Here is a 23583-nt window from a genome sequence, read left to right as displayed (position 1 = left end):
GGGTTTAAGTTGTTTTTGTTTTTCCATTTCAAGGCTTTTCAGTGCCCAGCTGTTTGAGCCAAGTGTTCCCTTAGCATCTGAGGCTCTCTGTGCTGGGAGAGATTTGCATCAGAGTTGTTTGGCATTCATTCGCTGTCCAGTGGGTCTCCTGTCTGGAAAGGTCTGCAGTCGGGTCAGAAGCTGAGTTAATTTGCACTGGAAGGCAAGCATACTTCGTTTTGCATTCTGATTTCTTGCAGAAATCCCATTTGAGGTATTTGTTCTCTTATTGAAGCCATGTTAGGAGCCATGGCAGCCTCCCTGCAAGGGTGGAAAAGAGACAGCTAGCCTGAAAGGTGTAAATTAAACCTGTGCTCATATAAAAACTGCTGTTGCACTTTTAATGTGGACATTTCTTCAGAGTTTTGAGGCTTTTTGCTTGGAACTGAGGAAGAAATACTTACCAAGAGTCCTGTGGGAAGCAATGCGGGCTCCAGAGTTCAGTTTGCAGATATGTTGGATGAAACACTTCGAAAATTCAGGGGAAAAGTGCCAGAGGGTCTTTAACTCTCATTTGGATCAGCTCATGAAATTATCAGACAGGGCAGGCATTTTGACAGAGCTTGCCTGTGAGGAGGGAGACTTGGGAAGAGCAGCTGTGTGGGGCTGTGGTGCTGCTGGGAATGGGGGATGTGGCCACTGTTCAAACACAGGAGTTTGGCTTGGTCTGAAACTTGATTATCCAAAAACTTTGTTCTTCCCTGCCAGACCTGGGACCTGTGTGGGTCACCTCCTATGTCTCTCCAGGAATACATCCTTCAGGGATTGCTCCAGAGCCCACTTCCAGCTCCCAGCAGTGCGTGTTTGCATCCCAGGTGTTGACAGCCCCAGGACCATGGGTGCAGCAGGAAGGTCCCAATGAGCTGGGGTAGAGATACCTCAAAAACTCGTGTGGGGAAGGCAGATCCAGCTGCAGGTCTGGAGGGGATCAAAACCAGGAGGGGCTATAAACCCTCTGCTGTTAGAGGCTCTCAGTGACTTGTAACAACTCAGTGCATTGGAGATGCTGTTTGCACATTCTGCAGCTCATCCCAGCCTGGGGGTGCTCCTGAGGCCTCAAATACACCTTTTCATGCCCTGCAGCAACACTGTCAGGGCTTTGACAGGTAGAAAGTGATCCCTACTGAGTAGTAGCAGCACTTGAGCTTTCCTTCACCTCCCCTTGCACCCTGACCAGCCCAGGAGGGAGCTGGGAGGGACACCCATCAGTGATGCCAGGGATGTGCCATCTGTGGGGGGTCTGGTGACAGTGGAGAGCCAGCCGTGGGCTGCAAAGGGTTAAAGAGGCATTGACAGTAAACAGAAAGAGAGGACAAAGCAAGTCTGCTGTAATTATGTAGCATTTATTATTAATACGCTGGAATTGCTGGAAGCAGGCTCTGTAATGTGAATACTGATACAGAGGTTCAGAAGACAATTTAGCTCATCTGTCTGTTTATTAGTTCCCTCAGCTCCAGCAGGCAGGGAACTAAAGCCTTGTTTGCCGTTGCCTTGCTGCAGTCCCTCCCTCTGCCCCTGAGCTCTTGCCTGTTACCATAAGGAAATCTGGTTTTGTTCATCCTCCGGCCGGGCGCTCCAGCAATTCGTGGCATGATCCTGGACAGCCAAGAAGGCTTTAATCCTTGACCTGAGCCTGCCTGTTTGCCAGGCATGGCCCAGAGCCACTGCCTTTCCTAGAGCAGCACAGGCACAGCTGATGCTGGAGTGGGATGTCCCAGCTCCTGGGCACAGGGCTGCACATCCTTGGGCAGCAGCATGACATGGGCTGCTGCAGGTTGGGGCACAGCTCATCATGGGGTTGTAATGAAGGGAGAGAGCAGAAGAGCTTCAGGAAGCTGCCTGGGAAGTAATTGGGAAGCGGGCTAGGAAATAATTAAAGGCTGCTGGAGTGGGGAGAACAAGAAGAAGTTAAACCATCTGTCAGGGGTTGCAACAAGTTTCCTTTTCCTTCTGTGGCTTGGTAGGATTTGTCATTCTCACTTCTCACTTGAAGTTTCTGAGCTTCAGCCTGGGTTTTTTTCTGCATATCCTGAACATATAGGGCATCCATTCCCTTATGTATTATACAGTAGTTTAAAGAGGATTAAGACAATAGCTAATCTGAATGATGAATGATGTAGATTGCTCAGCCTCTGAGCCACCACGGCTTTTCTTGCACACAGATTAGTCAGCTCAGTCACTAAATATTGGGGCAAACAGTGTAAATCCATACACATAAGCCTCCCTGGCTTGAATAGGATAGAAGGATTTCGAAGCAGGCTCTGACACTGCTGTGTGCCGTGTCACCGCGCCTGCGGCCGCCTCGCTGGCACGGCGCAGGGCGAAGGAGGCACAGCCCAGGTGGCCGAGGAAAGCAGCAGCCAGTGCTGCTGGTCGATGCTGCTACCAGATATGGATGGTGGCAGGACAGGGGAGGGATCGATGCTGCTCAGCTCCCTGCTGCTGGAGCGGGGGAGGCGGATCCCGTCTCAGAGAGAGCAGCCTGCAGAGGGACAGCACGGGCTGGTGGGTTTTACTTGCAAGAAAAGGTACCTGTGGTTGGCACCTGCCCTCTGTCCCAGCATCAGTGCCAGGATGGTGCTGGCAACCCCCAGGCAGCGTGACATGTAGGACAGAGCTTGTACCAGCACTGGACTGACAGCAGGTTTTTCTTAAGCTCTGAAGCAGAAGGATTTAAATCTTTTATTTATGTGTCTGGTCAAGTCTGTCAGAGTTGTGTCAAATATTTTTGACAAGCAAAAATGCCATTTGCTTCAGCTTAATGAAAAATGATTTTTCTTTTCTCCCCCCCCCCTCCCTCCTACCCCAGGAACTAAAGGAATTGTAGTTTCAATTGCAGAACCAAAAGCTCCTTAGGAAAAAAAAAACAAAACAACACATCACAAAACAAAACCTAAAACCTGATTGCTGTGAGAGTTGGCTGTTAAAAAAGGCTCTGGGCTGATGTTTTGGGTCTGTGTAAAATGAGGGTCTGGAGAGCATTCAATCATATGGTATCTCCTTTTATGAAGCTTTCTGGGCATATTATTCTAATGACGTTTAATGGCACTGATTTCTTCATCTCAACCAAGTGGGTCTTTTCCCAGTCCCACATAATTTTAATTTGTTCTTCTTCTGAGAAGTATGAGAGCTGGGACTGGCTTGACTTGGCACAGAAGAAGAGCTGTGTTGGTTGTCTCATCCCTCCTGGTGGGGATGCATCTGGCTGTCTAAGGCTGAGGGTTGTGTGGAGGCAAACCTTGCATCAGGACCAGCACTTGTCAGGAGACCTGTTCTCGAATCTTCTCTGCTCCTCTGGAAGTAATGTGTTTTCTGTTGCTCAGTAGGGAGCAGTGTGGATATTGTGGTTTGGCCAACACAGCGTGTCTAACCCAAGGTCCTGTAGCTAAGTAAGCCCTTGCCTCCTCCTTCTTGCCAGGCTGAAAAACCTTGGTGTGCTTGGAGTGCCCTGATGCAGAAGATGCTTTGTTCCCCTTCCCCTGTGCCTCTTGTCTCACTACTCCCTTTCTGTGAGGACCAGAACTGTGTGTGGTGACCAAGTGACAGTCACATGGTGGACATGTACAACACAGTCTGGTTTGGGGCAGAGGAGTGCTGGACCCTGTAGCATGGGTCATCTACACCTCAGGACACGGGTACAAGCCCTGTTCAGGAATGCAGTGTGGACCTGTGTCTGGAGGCTGGTCTCCTCACTGAGTGAGATCTGGGTTGATTCAGCCTGAGCCATGGAGACTGGAGAAGCTCTGGGTGCCACAGCTGGCACTGCACACTGATCCCTTCAGCTGGCTGGGTAGTGTGGGCAGACACACAGGTGCTTCAGGCTTGGAAAAAGGGCCATGTGTCCCCCCACACCCTCTTTCTCCTTTCTCACAGAGTTTTGGGCAAGGCTGGCTTTGCCTGTGCCCTCCTCTTTGGGCACAAGTCTCCCTTCTCCATTACCTAGCCCAGTGCTTGTGAGAGAGACCCTTTCTTGTGTGCCAGCTGGGAGGAGGGTAGGGCAGTGGGACAAGCTGACAAACACTCACTGCTCATCCTGAGCTGTTTGTCTGTGCATTCTGACTCAGGATCAAGCTGTCACAGCCCAGTCCCTGCCTTGTGTTGCTTCCCCTGGGAGTTGTCAGGAGGCTGCTGGAGCCATGCGGTAACACGGGTCTCGGGGAGGCACGCAAGGTCAGATGTCTGCTCAGAAATGAGATTGGCAATGATGCCACCGGTGCTGACAAATGGCCTGTCATTAATCTCTGACTCATGGCAGCGGAGAGGGCAGCAGTGGAAGAAACCCATGAGGTCACTGGCAGCCTCTCCCCCTCGGGACCTGCACACAACTTCCACCCTAAACCTTTCTCCATAGGGTGGGATCATCCACTGTGTTGGGAGGGGGTTGTTTTCCTACACACCTGCCCTGAGTTTAGTGTTTGTGTGCAAGTGCATGGCACAACTCCTGACGAGCTGCAGTTCAGCCTTTAAGCACCTGGAAACTGACACAATCATTCAGCCCCTGTGGGAACTGGATTTTGGCTTGTGGCATAACTCTGGCTCAGCACTCGTGCAAGCAGGATGAAGGCTGACACAGCGCTTCTGTTATCAGTGTGTTGCAATACCATTGAGAGACACGAGGTGCTCTGCTGCTGGGAGATGCTGCAGGGAGCTGGGGGAGACCAGACTGAGGAGCTCAAACCCTGGCTGTGCTCCCTATGCTGGGGCATTGCTGGGGCTGGGTCTCCAGGATGCTCAGCCCTCTTGCAGAGCAGCCTTTCCTCCTCTCCTGCTCTTTGAGTCTCTTCTCATGCTTTTTATAGAAAGAGGGTCTTTCGTCAGTTGCAAAATACTCCTTGGAGGTTATAGCCAAACAGACAGGACTTTCTGTGGTAGTGGAGGCTGGTGGAGATGCTGCACTTCCTGCTCAGCCATGCTGAGCTACATAGGACTGAGCTGCCTTTTAGGGCAGCTGTTGGTTCTACAAGTACAACCTTTGCCTATGTGCAGGGAAGAGGTGACTTTCTCCTCTGGATTATTTGGGGCTTGTTTCAGTCTCTTGTAGGACATTAGGAGACATGGTTATTCCACCTTGAGTCACTCCAGGTGCTTGAACCTCTCATCTTGCCCTGGTGGGTGGATGGGCAACAGCAGGCAGGGGCTGTAATGTGGGATTGGGATTGGGATTGGGACTGGGATTGGGGTTTCTGTGCCCAGAAGGGCAGGGGAGAGGGGTGCACTGATGGGGATGAGGATGTGCTGATTTTGCAGAGTGAGGGCTGCCACCATCTCAGGCTGCTGAAGCAGTGGCAGAGCCTCAGCTGTGCCTCCAGGACCTTCCCCCTCCGCCTCTGCTGAGCTACGATTTAATTTTTCCCTTTTTTTCCATCCCCTCTTAACTGGAAGAAGTCCTAAATAAAGTTGCTGTCACTTTTATTTATGGGCACAGAGGAAGACACGGACAAAAAGCCTGTGTGCTCCTGACAGCTACAAAGCATCCGGCTGTTTTTCCCTGCTCGCCTTGGCGAGGCAATCGATCTGGGCACAGGCAAGCTCCTCCCCAAGTGCCCCTGCCCAGGGCAGTCCACGAGGATGGATGGGAGAGGACTCCACATCCTGGGTCCTGGCTCTCAGCTGTTGCAAAGCCAGGCTTGTCTGGGAACACCTGTCCTAAAATCCTGGGCCCTTGAAAATACAGATGCACTAACACGCCTGCCTTAAGAATCCATCACAGGCTTCTTGTCTCCATCTTGATTGGTTCCAGTGAGGTCAACTTTTTTTAATAACTCCTGGACTTCGGCAGGGAAAACTATTTCCTTCAGGAAATAATATAATTAAGGCTGCCTGACACTTCTGATTATAAGCCCCTGTCTTCAGTTGCTTGAAACTACGCCAGCCTTTAACCATTTGGACTGAAACTTCACATGTCTCTGCCTCCGGCTGAATTTTTTTGGAAAATTTTAGCAAAGAGAGTTTTAAGCTGCTCTCAGGATGGGGTGGGGGTGGGGGGGGGTGGAGAAAGGCATTAGTTTATCCACAGTTAAAAATAAAATTTAAAAAAAGAAAAAGGCTGAAAAATTCTTGCCGTTGTACTGAAGAAATTCCAGTATCTTTGTCCTGTGGGCTGGATAGTTTTGGAGGAAGGTTCTGAGCCAGGCATCAGGGTTCTGCTTGTTGCTGAGGCCACAAGAATCCACCTTCCCCGGGCCAATCCACGAGGCTGTGTGGGTGTGTTACCCACAGTATGTGCAGGGAGCTTCCCACAGCAGGAGCTGCTCTGCCTCGAGCACTCAGCACTGCAAATCCTGTGCCTGGGATGCCTCACTGCTGAGAAACCTTGGGCCCCTTCTGTTGGTGCAAGTAAAATTCATGGATCCCTGATCAGCTTAGCCCAGCTTGTGCTGGAGAGAAAGATTTTTGGCAAATGCTATGTGTTTGGATTTTTTTCTTTCTTTCTTTTTTCTTTTTTTTTTTATTAAGCAAGTGGTTCAGTTATCCATTAGCCCTTGCAGATGCATCATACAGCGTGCCATGAGTGCTGGGTTTCCTCCAGTGTTTGGCAAGGACCTGATTAAAGAGTTAGTGCTTTTGCAGGCAGGTTTCTCTTAAGCTACCTTGATGCTACAGAAATGAGCAAACAGGAATATTTCTGTGGGGCAGCACAGACAGGCCCTTTAAAATAGGTGTGATGCTGATGAAGTGCCCTGACTGTGGCATTGCTGAGACCCCAAGTGCTGGTGATGCTGGGTGAGCTCAGTAGTGACTCAAGCTGCAGGGAGCTGACCCAGGACTTGTCCCTGCTCCTTATGTGAGCCCACCTGAGCTGTGATATGGCACACTCTTGATTACAATGGGGAAGCACAGCTCACAGATTTCCCCTCTGGTTCAGCAGTAACTCATGCCCTGAATCAGGTCCTTCAGCTGGTGACTTGTTTTGCACATGCTGAGTTCCTCCAAAATCCAGTTTGACCTCAGTTTGAAACCCCAAAAAAGCAAGTCGTGCTTTGACTTCCATGTGGAAAACTGGGCTGCTGGACCTGTGGAAGGGCTGGCTGATCTGGCTCAGCACAGGGCACAGAGGTGGCAGGGAACGTCAGTCCTTCCCACCGGTTTCAGAGATGTCTCTCAGAAAAGGCACTGGGATTTTGCACTTTGTACTCATAATAATGCACTCCCTTCCAAAGGGTGCTCAGTGCTAAGCCCAATCTCTCTTCTCAGGTCCTTGCCAAGCTGGAAATAGAGCCCAGAGGGTCTCTGGCAGGTAATGATAAATGAGACTCATCTCTTGCTGTAACCTGGTCTCCTTTCCTGTTCCTCTTCATCTGTGGGTAGGGGAAAAGAACAACACCCACAACCGAAAATGTTTCCAAAAAATAACCAAAGAGTTACATTGGCACTGCAGAGTGAGAGGTGGGGAGCAGCCCTCTCCCCTCCTTGCCAGTCAGTCCTGAGCTCTGGGGTGCCTGGCAGAGCAGCTTTTGGGTGATGGGGCATTGTGGGTGCTGGGTTGGGGCAGCTGGAGTTAAATTTCTTGGTGGCTGACACCTGACAAGTGTGATAAATTGCGGCACATCGTGGCTGCCGGCATGACAAACAGTCCGCTTCCCTCCTTGTAACTCAGGGAAAATTTTGTAATTATTTCCAAGCACTTTGCAAATGAGGGTTTCTCCATCAGGCGTCCAGTGTAGTTTCAGGGAGGGGTCATTTATTTATTTAGGCTTTCCAGGCAGGCGGGACAGAGATGGGGGGTTGTAGTTTGGGTTTCTGCAGCATCCTCCCATTGGCTTTTCCAGGCTTTGCATGAGGTCCTGGGAGGAACTCTGGCAAAGCTCATCAGCTGAGGGTTGGGTGCTAATTAAAGCCTGTGGTGTTCCAGGCTTGGAGTCACTGTCACCCTTGGGAAAGAATCTCTGCAGGAGTGAGTCCCAGACTTACCTCTTGCCAGGGGGTTTTGGCTCCTATTTTTCATTTTTAATAATGCAGAGCCATAAGACTTTTTTTTTATCTCTTCAAAACAAAGTGGGGGAGCAACACAACCTCCGCCACAAGAGCTGGATAATGAGCACAGATCTCGACTGATAATTTGTTTGTCTAACACAAAAAGCGTGTTTCCTGCTGCAAGGGAGGGCACCACTGGGTACATTAATGCCTCTGACTCCGTCTCACAGGCAGCGTGTCAAACGCAGCACAGAGAGTTCTCCTCCTGTTTCCAGTCCTTCGTGCCTGTGCTGCAAAGCTCCACAGGCACTCTTTCCTCTTCACACCCCCGGCTTCAGTCGGACTGGCCTCTCCCTGCACCGTTTCACACGTGTGAGGCTTTTCAGGGTTGGGGCTCAGGCAGCCAACACCTCACGGTCTGCCCTGGTGCTGGGCTGACAGTGTGGTGCTGCTGTGCTGCTCTGTCTGGGGAGCATTGCTGCCTTCAAAGAAGATCAGAGATGCCCCAAGCTGCTGGGGTCTTTTTCCCCCCTCTCCCATTTCATGTTTCTGAATCAAAATAATTAAGCAAATGCGTGCTTTGGGGCTGGACTGTGACGCTCTTGTGGGAGGGCTCTTACTCCAACTAGCTTCGTGTTTGCACTGGTTACCCCCAGCTGTCAGCACTGGGAAACAGATGCCCCCCTGCCCTGGTTGTTTGCTGTACCTGAAGCAATGGCAGAGCTTCACCTGGTAACCTGACAGGTTGTCTCTTCTCTTTTGTTGAAGAAAATCGCAGATCTGAGCAGCAAGGGTTGGACAAGCAGCCAGAAGAATTGCCCAGACGTTTATGAGAAATTGGGGACGACCCAAGGACTCTGGACTGGTGGAGAGGTAAGAGGTGGGTTAGAAACCTTTCTCACCTGACTTGTCCTGAGTTGGTGAGCTTTGTGGGAGGGCAGGACAGGTGTCTTCTGGTGAGGATGGTGTGACAAAAGTGTGACAAAAGGCTGCTCCTGGCTCGTGGGCAGCCTTTTAGCTGCTGTGCAAATGAGGCAGATGCTGAGAGTGGTTATTTAGGATGTGGAGGGGCAAGTATGGATGAACAGCCTGGAAAATACCCATGTTATGGTCTGCCCATGGACAGCTCTCCCTCTTGAAGGCCCTTTGGGCAGCTCAGAGTTCACAGTCCAACCACACCCGCAGAGATCCCGTGCTGTGGCTGAACCACTCTGGAGCAGGTAAGTGTCACCCAGCCAAGCTTTGTGGTGGAAGGTGAGGTGCCACCTCCTGCAGACAAGCACAGCTTGGAGCTCTCAGGTCTGCTGGGTGGGTTTTTTTGCTTTCCTGCCCTGGTGGGCTGCAGCATCAGGGATGAGGTGCATGGGCTTGGCTTGAAAAGTAATGCATCCCCTTAGGAGAGCACCACCAGCAGCAGCCATGGGCAAGGGGCTGCCCCATCTCTGAGGCATGTGTGCTCAGTCTGGGGCTGAGGTAGCACTGTGCTGTTTGAGGAGGGGTTGGGGTCATGTTCTTTGAGGCATGGTGGAGAAGGGAAGGAGCCTGGAGATGGAGCTGCCACACTTGGGGATGCAGATCCTGCAGAGCTGTGCTGGGAAAGCCCAGTGCTTGCTGGTGCTGTGCCTAAGAAAGGAAAATGATGAATTAAAATTTAACAAGTCTCTAAATGCCAGACAAGGACGTCTTAAGTGGGAATTGTCACCGTTTGACTAGTGCAGCCTCTCACTTAGCTAGAACTGCATGGCTTTAATTATGTTGGTCCTAGAAAGCAGTAGCCTACACCAAAGAGGAGAAACTGTTTACCAAAATAGCATCAATGATGAATTTTCCCAGTGCAGCTTCTCTGCCCTCTGCCCCCTCTGCCCCCATCATGCTTCCCAGAGCTGTTTTGCAGCTCCTTTAACCCTGGATAAGCAGAGTCCTTTATCCTTTGAGTCACAAGCAAGGACAGAAATGGTCCCTGCATGCACGCTCGATTGTTTGCCCTCGAGTTAAAAGGTCAAGGTTAGGGAACCCAGGTGGACAGCACCTGATGGAGCCACGGTGGGCTGGGGTCTGGACGTGCAGAGATGCTCTACATCAGCAAAACCCTGCCCCTGGTGCTGCTCCTTGGTGGCATCCGTGGAGCAGCATGGAACAAGGACTCCTTCCCTCCCCATCCTTGAGGTAGATCAGCCAACCCACGGGACTCCTTGCAGCTCTGCAAATAGAGCAGCTCGAGCAGGGCTCCTCGCTAATAATACCAATTACTGTTACATGCTGGCTACAAGGTACACTGGCAGTAATGGGATCCTGGGGGGATGAAATGAAAGCGATATAATATGGTGAGATAAATTAGCGTTGTAAAAATTAGCCATGGGTCTAGTCAGGGATCTGACAAATGTGTCGCAGCTTTGGTACAAGCTCTGAGCACTGCTGAATTGGATTTAGTGGCCCAGAGCAGAGCAGATGGGAGCAAGGGAAAAGAGAGTTTGAGGGGTCTCCGTACACATGTGCTACCAGTTAATGCTGCTTGTTTCTTCCTCGGATTTGTGGAATGATACGTCCCCTGACGCCTGCTTGTGCGTGGCAGCAGAGGAGTAAGAGCCCAGCCCAGATGATGTGCTGCTGGAGGAGCCTGAGCCTGGCACAGGGGTGGGGAGGGGGTTGGAGAAGCACCAGCAGGCTGCCACTGCTGCCAGCATTGGTGCATCAGCTGCCCAGCCCTGCCCTGCATCCTGGGTTTGCTCCCAAAGGATTTGATGGGCTGTGTGGCAGGCATTTGCACAAGTTTTAGCTGTGTAGAAAAGGTAGAAAGGTGGCTTCTGCTTCCTGTGTTGCAGGCAGACCTGTTTTCCCATGCCTGGGTGGGCTTTGGGGCAGAAGGGTGTATGGAGCTGGGCATCCCACAGCCCAGGGACTTCTTCCTGCTGACCAAGGGTGTACAGACAACTCTTTCCTATCCAGATGCAAACTTTATTCTTCACCCTCTGAGGCACAGGGTGGAAGCCAGGAAATGGGGTTTTGTGCCTCAGGAGGTTGGGAAATGATATGGTCAGTTCCAGTGGGATCCACTTCCTGGTGGCTCATTAGGACAGGCTCTACTGCAGGGATGTGAGCACTGCTGCCCATGAGAGGATGAGAGCCTCTCATGGATTTGTAAATGCAGGATAATTGCATGTTTAATGGCTGACGTACTACGTGGGATCTGGGGAGAGGCAGATATGATTTAGGTCTGGTTTATAAGGCATGTTATGTGACTCACTGTAATAAAAAAGGGAGAGAAAAGTTCTGAATATGCTCTGTAGTGCCCTGCAGTGGAGCTGAGGGGGGCAGAGGGGTGGCAAAGTGATCTGTGAGAGGCCTCTCCCAAGTCGTGCCAAGGTGCAAGAGGAATGGTGGGCACATGGCAGAGTGTCTGTGGGAGGGAACCAACCTGTCACATCCCTGGGGATGAGTTTGAAGAGGTCAGGCCACTGCAGCTCTGCAGCTGCACCAGCGTGAGAAACTGCCTGGAGGGTGACCAGAGAGCTGAGCCCGTGGGGACAGAGGCCAGGGCAGACAAGCTGCACCCTGTGCCACCAGCCTGGCCACTGCCCCTGGCCCTGCGTGCTCCTGCCACCCTCCTGCTGCACACAGGCACGAGGTGCAGGAGTGGCACCCCAGCCAGCCCAGCACTGAGCTGTCCTGGCAAAAGCAGTGGGGTGATGAACTGCAGCCGTGGAGAGAGCCCCTTCCCTCAACTTTCCTGCTGTGATGTGGGACCACAGCAGGACACTGAGCCAGCAGTGGGAGTGCCAGCAGCAGCCTAAATAGAAATACAACTTCTCAGCTTCTTGTGCAGCTATGATATATCTTGTTTATATTGACTTTCTTAAACCTCTAAAATACATTGTAGATTGATCTACAAATCTGCAAAAAGCACCCTTTTTATTTATTTTTTTTTTTTAAGCCTAAAGCAATTTTCTGCCTGCTCCTTGTGGTTGGCTCTGAACAGACACATGTTCTCTTGTCCTATTTGAGGCTGGCATGCTGCCACAGTGGTAGGAAGTTTAGCAATACTTGAGCTGGATCGATTCAAGCCCATTATCTGTGCTGCCTGGGACTTGGTGGTGAAGGGGGAGAAAATATTCTCCCCAAACACATCAAAGCCCTGTGATAAGGACACACAGTTAAGCTCTATTTATAGATGGACAGATGTCTTGCCAAAGCTCTGCTGCTGTCACTTGATTGTGCAGTTTTTGAGTGCTTAGGGGTGTTTGGATCTGAAGGTGGCTGAGGTATGTCCCCTCCAGGCACAGCCCCAAGCAGTACAGCTCCTAGGTGGTCTTTGTCCTTCTTCCAAGAAGGGACCTGATGTTTAGATAGTGAGAATGAGGTGGCTGAGAGGTCTTTTCTTGGAGCTGGTGACCAAGATGAGGTCATCAATCCCTCATCTTGTTCGTGCATCTGCACAGAGCCCTTGGGGCTCCAGAGCAGAGCTGCCATGGATGTTACATCAGAACAGTGTGGCTGTTGAGCTGAGGGTTCATGGGCATCCTCTATCTCCTGGGATACCTGGCTCTCAGCTGTGCCACCCTCCCAACAAACAGATTTTTCCTGCTGTTCACCCTAAACCTCCCAAATACCAAGTGTAGCCACTGACATGTTGTATCTCGTGAATTTCCCTTCTTTATCAAAAGCAGACAAGGATATTTGAATCAGGACCAGTCATGCAAGCTGCATATTTGGAGTGGTTCCCCAAGTTGTCTCAGGTCTTGCAGTGTATGTGCACATACATGTTACATGGGTGTTTGATTTTTGAGGGGAGGGTGGAAAGGGTGAGGTGAAATGGGTTAGTTTATCCAGATTCTGCCCCTGGTGTGAAGGAGTGCTGGTGCTCATTTGACAGTTTCCCTTAATTTCCTTCCATACATTGGTCTGCAACAATAGTCATGAATTTGGGAATGGGAGAAGGGCAAAGGCTTTGTTCTGCTTAGCCTTGAGTGTTGTTGTTAAAGGTGCTGTGCTGGTTTTGTCTTGTTTCTGACCCTAAATAAAAGAGGGAAAAGCTTCTCTTAGCATCCAGTGGGAGCTTTTTGTTTCAGATATGCCACTGTCACTTACTTTCTTACTATGGGTTACCATGAAGCCCCTGGCTTGGTGTCCTCAACAGCTTCCCTGGATATTTCAGTGGCCCTGGCTGAGTTTCCTTTAGTTAACTTGCACTGGGACTTCTCTTCAAAACTACAGGCAATGTCTTGATGTGGTTCAAGTGCTGTGTAATGTGCTGGCTGTGCCTCTGCTCCCACAGCCAGTCTGCTGTTTGATCCTGGGCAGGCAGCTGGCAGGACCATCCTGGCACAAGATATACCCAAGCCCAGCACCAAACAACAGCAATGAGCTGGAGAATTCCACAATAAGTGCTCTTCCTTAGGCCTCAGTGAATTGTGGCTCCAGGAGGAAAGTTGCTGTATAGGGGCAGGTTTGGGGACCAAGACCTGACTTCTTTAATTTATTTAACACATTGTCTTGATCAGGTGCAGGATAGGTGCACGATGGATCCGGGCTGTGTGCCATTCCCAAGGCTGGGAGAAAGGAGATTTCTCCTCCCCAGGGTGTCTGTAATGTGTTTGTCTGCATGGCTCCTGCACAGTTTGGTTTTATTCTGTCTCCAGGGTGCCACTCAGCTCTGCTCATACATTCCTCTGATGAGTGGGCAAGACAGGAAGCAAATACCTGTGCTACAAAACCACATATGGGCTTTCAGTGGGTGATGACACTTCCCCAAGCTATCTGTCTAGTGAATGTTCTTCCCCTCCTGCTTGTTTATATTCACAGGAGTGTTGCTTAGCTGCTCAGGTGAGCCATAGATGTCAAGAAAGATGTCAGTTTCAAGAGAAGGCTTTGATGCAAGTCTTCCTGCTGTTCTGTGTGATGGATGGTGGATGACACCCCAGTGTGCCAAGAACCAGGGGAGAAGGAGTGGGACACTCTGCTGGGTCTGGTACAGGAGCTGTGGTTGGGAGAGTGGCTGCAGCAGTGCTGGAGGTGACATTTTAGAGCTGGCCCAGGATGCTGATCCACAGCTGATAATTCAGTAGATGAGGGGTCTGATGGAGGCAAGATCTGCGTTCCAATTCCAAGAAATCAGCAGCAAGAAGGGCTGAACTCCTCTAAAGCCGTTTCAGAGGGTGTCAAAGATGCTGTGGTCTCATGGTTCCTGGAGGACCTGGGTGGTGGATGCCTGGTACTCTGCACAGTAAAGCTGGAAACCATGGGGCCACAAACATGAGATGCATTTTCCCGGGGTGGGAGCTGCCCCACTGAATCCTGGCTCTGAGATATGAGCAGCTACTGTTAGCCTGGTGGAGGGCATACATGTGTAAAGTGGGCACCTGCTGCACCAGATGGAAGGGAAAAGTGCAGACCTGCCTCCTTGCAGTCCCCCTTAATGCCCAGGGAGTGTGGCTGGAGCTGGGGATCTGCTGGAGGAGCTGTTCAGCTGCGATGGAGACGGGCAGGGTCCCACACTGAGGTGGCAAGAGGAGCGAGGGCTCAGCTGCTCACACCTGGATCCCTTCCATGGCCAAGGCATTCCCAGTGCTGTGTGCTCAGCACCAGTGAGGCTGCTCAGAGAGGAGGATAGACAGAAGCACTGATTGCACTCTTTAGCAAAGCTTAATGTATTCTTTCCCCTTCAAGATTACTCTTTTTAAGCTCTGGATAGCTCCAGGAAGCCTGAACTGAGGCCCATGTCTCCAAGGCAATTTACAGCACGCACCAGTCCCTCAGCACTCATTATAGCCCCCAACTGAGGACACCTGAGCACTGCCCTTCTGTAAGATCACATATAACTGGCTCTTTTTTCTTCCTCTTGCCCCAAATTGTTGTACTTTACAACTAAAAGGAGGGGCATGCAGGTGGGGAGCAGCACAATTTATGGATCAGAGATTTATATGCTGCTGTGATGCTGTATTTTTTCCCCACAGTGACACTTTATTGCCACAAATTACCAAACAGGCAAGGTTATGCGAGTGACAGCAGGCAGAGCTGTAAAGGACAGGAACAAATGGCAGCAGGAAAAGTACCCAGAGGAGAGGGGGAGGTCTGGCAGAAATAAAAGAAGGCGGGACAAGCATCAGAAATCAGTTTGCCTTACAGTGGGATAGATGGGTGAACCCTGGGAATTAGTATGCTATCTCTGGTGCATGGGCATGACATGGGGATGGGAAAACAGCTGGTGGTCTGGGTTGGGATTCTCTAAATCCCTTGGTTTTAACTTCCTTTTTCTCCCCCCTCTCCCTGAATTGCCAGATCCTTCCTTTCTGCAGGCTGTGGGTTTTTTGTTAGGTTGTTTTGTTTTTTTTGGGTTTTTTTTTTTTTTTTGTTTGGCTGGTTGTTTTTTTTCCTATAGAAATGGCAGGTTTTTAGTTGTTTTCCTGTATTCAGGGTGGTGTAAGCAGGGAGAAGTAGGGGTTTCTGGGAGGTGGTAGCATTCAGAGGCTTATCAAGAGGTGTTTTGCTGTGCAAATGGTTGCTGTGTTTTTTTACTTTATGGTTGTGTAGGGTGCAAATATTCCAGTCTTGCCCTTTTTGTGGGGGCAGGATGGTCACTTATCTCCATCTGTATTAATATATTCAATATCCTTGATGGTGTGGGGCACAAGCACCAGCCCTTGGGCAGAGGAGTGCCTGAGACATTCCCTGGCTTTGGTTGAGCGACCCTGTCTGCGCCCACTCACCCAAGTTAGATCAGCTTAACTTCAAACGAATGTAAAAACTGAGAGGCTGGAGTTTGGCAGAGGTATTAAGGGTGCCTTTGAGCTGGGGATGCTGCTCAAAGCTGTTGGGGAGCTGTCACTCTATTATTCTTGCAACAAAACACAACCGGAGGAGCTGCGAGCCTCAAAGGCTCTGGAGCCGCAGCCAAAACTGCATTTAACTTGCAGAAATGTGCTGCAGGAGTGGGGCTCAGCCCAGGGAGAGTCAGCACTGACATGTGCCTCCCTTGCTGGCAGCACAGAGGGGATTCAGGGGCACCTTTGCACCACAATGGACCATTGCACAGGGCAATTTGACTTGTCTGTTCCCCTGCTTGTAAAAGATAATTTCCCGTGAATCCCAATGCCGTAAGCCAGGTATTTAATCTTGCTTGAAGGGAGCATGTCTGAAGCATGCAGGGCATCACAAACAATAGCAAGCAATCAATAGGCTAAATCCTGAGGTCTCTTACCCAGACTTTGCTGGAGTAAAGGTTGACAAAGTGCTGAGTAGTTACTCCAGACTTCAGCCCTGAGCTGAGGGCAGAAGTGATTGACTGATTTATTGATGATGCATTTTACTATGAATCTAGCCTGTCTGTTAGTCACAAATGCTCATTTAAGCATAAATCATGGTCTGCCATGAGCAGATAGCTTCTCCTGCAGCACAGCTAGGCAGAAAGATTTTAGATGAATGGCTTATTTGGTGAAAAATAGTTTTGGATCAACGCAAATAGCTTGTGTTCCTGTGTTGTGCTTGGCAAATAGCCTCACAGAAGAAAGTGAAAGCCCACTTGCGAAAAAGATGAAGAGCTGGATTCTGACATGATGTTTAGATCTCCTTTCCAACTGGTTTTAGGTTTTCTTCCCAAATCAAAAAGCCAGATGAGTTTCAGAAGATTCCTGTGAAACACTTTTTCCTTGCCCTCTGAAACCCTTTTTCCTTATCCTCTGTTCCTGGCTTCTGCAGAAAAACCAGTGACACACAGCACTTCTAAAACCTGACTCTGACTCTCTGTGAACCCACACCTCATTTATTTTTAGTTGGCCCAGCAGCATGAGGGCTCAGGCTCTGGCAGGCATTTGTTCAGTGCTGCTGAGCTGTGGTCTGGGATGTGTAAGGCTGCTGGATTTGTTGCCCTGATGGGGGACAGGGCTTATCCTGCCTTGATGGAGCCTTGGAAGGTTTGGAAGCAGGGTACAGCAGCCAAGAACACCTCACCCAAACGCAAGGCTAGGCAAAGCATTAGCTGTTCCTGCTGCAAAAGACTGTGCAAGCCCTTAGGAGGTGTCAGTGGTGTCACCTTCACCCCAAACTCTCAGCAGCTGGGATGTGGCTTTCTTGCTCCCCTGTTTGCAAATCACCACCCTCGTTTTGATTCATTAAGCTGAGTAGTTTCTTACTATTTAGGAGTAAAACCATGCTACTCTATCACCTCCATAGCTGGTTTTCTTCCTCATAACATTGATTTTTCTTTGTTTTGAGCCTGGCTCTGCTGGCTGCATCTGCTGTGGCTCCCAGAGTCTGTGCTTACTGTGGCAGCACATGGGTGCATCCACGGTGGATGCTGTAGGAAACCTCTCAGACAGATTTGTGCATGTGTATGTGCCTCTCTCAGTATTTCCTGTTAATTAATGGACACTGGAGTCTGTCGTCTGCAGCAGCACTCGCTGGCTGGTGATAAATTGTTTGTATGACAAGATGGCAGCGAGAGCCGGGCGAGCTGCGGCTGTCGGCGCTGGCTGGGCAGCCAGGGGTGAACGTCAGTCAGTAACTGCATGGGGAGAGGGATGGTGAAAAGCCCAGCAGCTGACTGGAGATCCCTGAGGAATCCTGCTTGCTCGTGCTGCGGGCTCCAGCAAAAGGGAGCAGTGATTAACTGGCACACCCCAGCCCCATGGATGCTTCTGGTGTGGAGGGAGGAGGAGGAAGGGTCTCATGCTGTCCCTAATCCACAGGGATGGATGCTGGCTAGAGCTTGTAAGGATACATTTGGAGCAACCTCTCCTGACCCACACTGGGTTTTGCTGCCTCTCATACCACAGAAAAGGCACTGTGCCAGGACCTGGGATCTGTTCTCCTGCAGTGCTACAGCTTCCAGCAAATCCTGCGTGGTATCTGGAGTGCCCTGCAATGCTGCCAGCACCAGAAATCCCTGACATGCTCTACCTGCTGATGGCAGCATGCTAGCCATGGCACAAGGCTTGGCTAGGCATTTCTTGTGGGACCAGTGCTTTTGGTGACCTTGATGGGCAGCCTTCATGGCAGCAACTGTGTCTACATCACCAGTAACTGGGTTTAAACCACCAGCAGGTGGTGGTTGAGGTGCTGCAGAGCTTACAGGGCTGCATGGATATGCTGGAGTGTGGGGCTGGATGTGATGGATCTGGGCTGCTGGAGCTCACACCGTTCTCAGGCTGGTCAGTTGTGGTTCTGAGCCCAAACTGAGCCCACACAGTGAGCTCTGCATAGCAGACTCGTCCCAGGGAAGCAGAGCTGGCACCAGAGTCCAGCCTCCCAGGGAGCAGACATGGACTGGCATTGCTTTTTGCTGCATTCCCAGTGGGACTGGTCCCTGCTGCAACCCTCTGCTGTTGTAAATCCATCTCCATTCTGGCTGGCACGCTGAAGTTGGGGTTTAGTCACCCATTGTGCTCACTGGGACTCCAGCAGCCAGAGCAGAGATCCTGCTCAGGAGGACAGTGTGGGATCTGTGCTGCCCTGGGACCTGTTTTGCTTCCCACGGTGCAGGGGGGCAGTCTGCATTTACTGGGAAACAGAATTATCTGCTTCCCCAAGTGGGGAAAATAATAATAATAAAAAAAGTGCCTTCCACTAGGTCATGAGCCATTACCTCGAGGGGCCCTTCATCAGCTGATGAATTCTACTTAATAAAATAAATACTGAGAGAAAATGTAATTGGATTTCATTTATTACCCAGTTCCGCCTAGCAGCCCCAGATTATACAAAAGCAATTAGAGAAAGCTCTCCATTAATAGCTATCTTCAAGCCGCCCAATGGGTTCATTCCATCAAACCTTCTGGCTTGTGTAATTTCCTTTCTTGGAGCTTGCTCCTGGCCGGGGGAGGATGTGGGGTGCGCAGCGCCATTGCCAGCAGCCTGTAAACAAAAGCAGCCCTGTCTCTAACATTTGCACAGGGTCTTCCCAAGCATGTGGCTCAGCCAAAGGGTGTCCTGGTTTAGGGCGAGAAGCCAGAGCACCTGGGCAGTTTGGCTGCAGACTTGGCTTGGTTGTGCCTGCCTGGGATGAGAGCATCCTTCCTGCGCTTGGCATTGCCCCGCAGTGAATCTGTGCTGCCTGGCAGTGGGTGGCTGTGCAGAGTCCCACGGGGGCATAATGCTGTCCACCTGAGGGCCTGGCTGCTTCTCTGGTGCTAATTTTTCCTGTAATGCCAGCAGGTTGCATCCCAGCTTCTGTCCCTAGCACCTTGCAGGGACACACACTACAATACTTCCACTTCCTTGAGTTTTTTGCTGCGAGCACAAGGAAAGCCTGGTAAAGTTTGCAAAGGTTGGGTGGAGGAGGATGTCTCATACTATTTCCCTGAGAGTCTTGTGGCAATATAAGGGAAGCGTGTTTGAGAACCCTCACAGGGCATGGCCAGGTGTCTGGCACCTCTTGTCACTGAGGACAATGGCAGGTTAATCTGCAGCAGAGGCCTAATCTCCTATCTTTTTTCATAATCCCTGTTTACAATGGTGGATGAGGAAAGACAATTACAGTGGGGAACGCAACTGGGGGGAGAGATATGGAATGATCCTGGAGGATGGCTAGCTAGGAGTGGTCCGTGGTGGCAGTAGAAGGGGGTGTGCACATCCCTTGTGTGTAGCATGTGTATGTAGAGCCCTCTCCCTCACTCTTCCAGTGCTTGAAGCCCTGGAGGGAAATTGTCTGGCCATGCTTCCTGCTTTTGGGCCAGGCTCATTTATGAAGGGACCACATTTTTGTTCCACCACAGCAAATGCAAGGCTGTAGAGAGAGAAGGGGTTTTAAAGCTGGTCCCCTTGCAGTGTGGAGGAGGAGTGAGGGCTGTAGGGGCCAAAGAGGTTCTTAGCTTCTGCCTGGGGGTGACATTGTCTTCTCATCCCAGTTGTCACTCTGGGCAGAAGCCAGCACCCTTTCTCAGCTCAGACAACCAGATCTGTTCCAGCTGATGCTTTGATGGAGCCAGAGTGGCTCATCAGGGATGCACCAACACCCTTCATGCTTGGGAACCTGCACTTGGCTCTGGCATCTTTGGCCACCCCCGCTGTAAATACACTCTCTCCCCACTGCCTCTTGCTGTCCCCTTTCCTGGCTCACTTCTCATCCCCTCCCTTTCATGCTGTAACATCCCTGGCACAAGGCTGGGGTGAGAGATACTGCACAGCCAGGAAGGAGCTGATGTTTAGTTTCAAACAAGAAACAGCATAAGGCGTAATGCAACCGGAAAGGTGAGGGCAGATGGAGAGGGCCAGCCAGGCTGTGTGGCTCTCCATCTTCATTACAAGGCTGATGGCTGTGGTCTTGCTTCCGTGCTGCTTGCCAGTGAGAGCAAGCAGAGATGTGCAGGGAGAGCTTTGCTTGAAGGAGGCAAGGCTGGTCCTACTGGATTGTGAGAAAATCAGAAGGGGATTTACTGAGGGAAGCAAGCATGGGAGGAGTAGGGGGGTGCATGAGGTGATGTGACTCAAAGGGGACAGAGAGGGATGCTCTCCTTGAGCTGCCTGCTCACCCTGGGTACTCTGGAGAAAGGAGAAGTGGAGTGTTTGAGAGCATAGGAGGGCAGTGGTTGATGCTGCTATAACTACAGAGGCAAGGGGTTAATCTTGGCTGGAAAGATGCAAGGTGGTATGGGGGTACCTTGCTCAGAGGGGGAAGAATTAGAGCATGAGGTGGGGAAACTGTGGCTCTGAGAAGACAGCTGAGGTGTGGAAGAAGGTGGAGACCTTTCTAGCATGGAATGAAGGATGTGCAAAGGTCAGACACTGACTGTTGGGCTGCCACTGACGTTCCCTCCTTCCCAGAGCAACAGCTTGTCTTGGCCTGAGGGTTAATCTTGAGCTCAGTTCTGAGAGAAAACTCCAAAAGAAATAAATCCAGCCTCCAAAGAAGAGTGAGGACCTGAAAACTGCTTTTTCCAAGCCACTAAACAGCAATGACCACATGAAACCTTCTTTTTTTACCTCATTGTTTATTTTTTACAGGGGTCTTTTATTTATACCCCCTTAACATCCCTGCTGTTAAAGCAGCCTTATTAGGATGCTGCCCTTCACCAAGGAACTCTGCTATCGAAAAAGAGCATTAAAGATTCAACAAATAGCTGAGAATTGGGATTGATCCTAACCTCCCATAAATGGGAGTACCTTCCCCCATTAATCAGCCTTGGTTTTCACTTACAGGATGATGGCCTCAGTGCTACACTTCTTCAGGACTAAAAGCACGTTAAATATTTATCACAGCTGAGTATTCACTTCCCCCACTATTGCCAACTAAGATCCACTGCTTAAGCCTGTGTTGGCTTGACAGGTTGTGTAGTGAGGTGGCATTAGGAAACCTCTTGTGCCAACGTGCTCTGCTCATTTGCTGCACTAAGCACAAAGAGATGGTGGCATCTCTCATCTCAGAGCATGGTCAGCATGGGACTGTATTATAAAGTCTCTCTGCTGGCATTTTGCACTATTAAATTAAACATACTAGGGATAAGATGCTTGGATCTGCTCTTTAGCAGAGGGGTGGACCATCCACGCTCCTCCGTGTCTCTTTTAACCTCAAAAATAGGATTATTACATCCAAACTGCTCTGTAGGAGCAGCTCTCTGTCTGTGCTGAGGCTTTGCCCCATGCCAGGGTTCTTCATTAGCAGTTCAGCGTGGGGCTGTTTACATTGCCATGCCTGGAAACATCTCCCAGTTTATGACCATGCACTCTCCTGTGCTGAAAGGATGCTGGCAGAACTCTCTGCCTTTGCTTAGGGTGCTGGGAGAGAGTTTTTATTGCCTTTCGAGGCTTGAAATGATGACAGGGTGCTCAATGATCCAATTATTGGTCTATACATATGTAGATACATCCTTGCTAATTGTGCCAGGTGTCCCCGTAGCGTTTCAGAGAGCAGCTATTTTAGGAGCATCTCTGGAAGCTGCCTTTTCATTTTGCCCTCTGGTCGTGTGCTGGCATTTCTTAAAAGATGGTGCTTGACTTTGAGAGTTGCTGAGGAACCTCAGGGACTGGAAAAAGCATGGGCTGCTCCCTACCTGAGGGGCCTTGAGGAGCAAGCCCTGAGCCACGATGGGAGCAGTTTATCAGCTCAGGAAGAGCTCCCTGTGATGCCGGGTGGAGTTTTACTTCTGCACCGGGACTCAGTGCAGGCTTCACTTGGACAATTCCAAGAGCTGAGGCTGAGCCGCTGTTGCCGGGTTAGTGCTGCACTTTTTTTTTTTTCTTTTTTAAAATTTTATTTTATTTTCAACTTGTTGGTTTGGCATCATGGTGATGCATCTCCCCGTCCTGGCAGCCACCCCCGTGGCCCCCACCTCCAGTCTGAGCCGCTGATGAGCGCAGCCCTGCCGCAGCCGTTTACATGTACGGGCGCACAATGTGTTTCATTATCCTTGTCTCAAACTTGTTTTGCTGCTGTCACGCACCAGAAAAGTTAAACACGTCTGATCAAAGGCATGTAAACACAGCTTCAAAACAAATGCCCTCGAGTCCTGCCAAAAGCACAGAGCTGTCTCCGAGCAAATCACGTCTCGTATTCCCCTGCTTGTGCCTCCTGCTTCTCCGAGCGGGTGTGCGATGCCGCCTGATCTCCGGGAGCCTCGAGGCTGCTGCTTGCAGCAGGGAAGGGTTGCCACTGGTTGAGCAGACTGCAGAGAGGACTGGGAGGAGAGCGGAGCCTCAGCCTCAGAGCGGGGGGAAAAGCTTGCTGCATCCTTGCATGACAGGCAGCCAACCCCAATGCTCTGCAGCTCTGGTGGGGAGCAAAGCACGACGTGAATTGGCTGGATGTAAAGGTGCCAAGTGTACTTTTTCCAGGTCTACCCTCCTGCTCCAGCTGGTGTATTGTCCTGATGCAGTAGCTGTAGGACCAGAAGCACCTAAGGCCACTGCTGCCAGGGCATCACTGAGTTTTGGGCTTGGCTTGGAGGAGAGTCAGCCAATTGCATCATTTGGGGGATGAGAGGGGCCGGGCTAAGGATCTGGGGATGGTCCCAGACCGGAGATACTTCTGCTCTGCTGGGTTTCCAGCCCGTGGGGGGCACGGAAGGGTGAGGTGAGGTGAGGTGAGGTGACACTCGCACCCCTGGCTCAGGGACTCTGATGTCACTCGATTTCCCATGAGATTGTTAAAAATAGGGAATTCTCTATAGTGGCGGACAAGTCAGGTTTTCTTCTTACTACAGCTTTACAGAGGGCTGGATATGCATCTTAAACAGGAATGGAAATCTTTGAGCTTTTGCAGCCTCTGAGGGCAGGTGTCTTCAGAAAACACTGGCTCCTTTAAAATCTGCCAAAAATCTATTCACAGCTTGGCTACCAGCACGGCCAGCAAATAGTTTGGGAATTCATGAGCTTGTGAACTGACCCGGACTCCGCAAATGAGTTGCCCAAGGTCTTTGCCAAATGCCTTTGAATAATGGACATGTCAGAAGCAGATGGGGTTGCAAATGGCAGGTTATTAGTGCCCGATGCCTGTGCCAAGCGGCGCTGCACGTGTGTGCGAGCACGCAGCCCGGGCAGGGCTCGTCCCGGAGCGAATGGATTGGCTGGGTTGCTGCAGGTGAGATGATCCGATGGGTCTCCTTCAAACCAACTAATTGCATTAACAGGGGAGATGAAATCTCAGTCGTCCCCCACACTGGTGCTGGACAGTCACAGGCAGACTGTGAAATGCCCTGCAGGCAGTGG

At 50.7% G+C, this 23583-nt stretch overlaps 1 protein-coding gene across 5 annotated transcripts in view; it reads left to right on the top strand.

Moving 5' to 3' along the window:
• The window catches only part of CNTFR (ciliary neurotrophic factor receptor), a 198704-nt gene that overhangs the window by 41568 nt on the left and 133553 nt on the right, over positions 1–23583 (top strand). For 2 of the 5 annotated variants that reach the window (XM_056514340.1, XM_056514341.1), the window contains exon 2: positions 8722–8826. The exons of 1 other annotated variant lie outside the window; for it this stretch is intronic. In XM_056514340.1, coding sequence (XP_056370315.1) covers positions 8722–8826 — 105 coding nt within the window. Of the gene's footprint in view, positions 1–8721; positions 8834–23583 lie in introns of all 5 variants that reach the window. 2 more of the 5 variants (XM_056514343.1, XM_056514342.1) reach the window with 2 other exon arrangements.

This window comes from Oenanthe melanoleuca, chromosome Z, assembly GCF_029582105.1.
Source record: "Oenanthe melanoleuca isolate GR-GAL-2019-014 chromosome Z, OMel1.0, whole genome shotgun sequence".
Classification (NCBI taxonomy): Eukaryota; Metazoa; Chordata; class Aves; order Passeriformes; family Muscicapidae; genus Oenanthe; species Oenanthe melanoleuca.
This window is presented reverse-complemented; position numbering and strand designations above follow the sequence as displayed.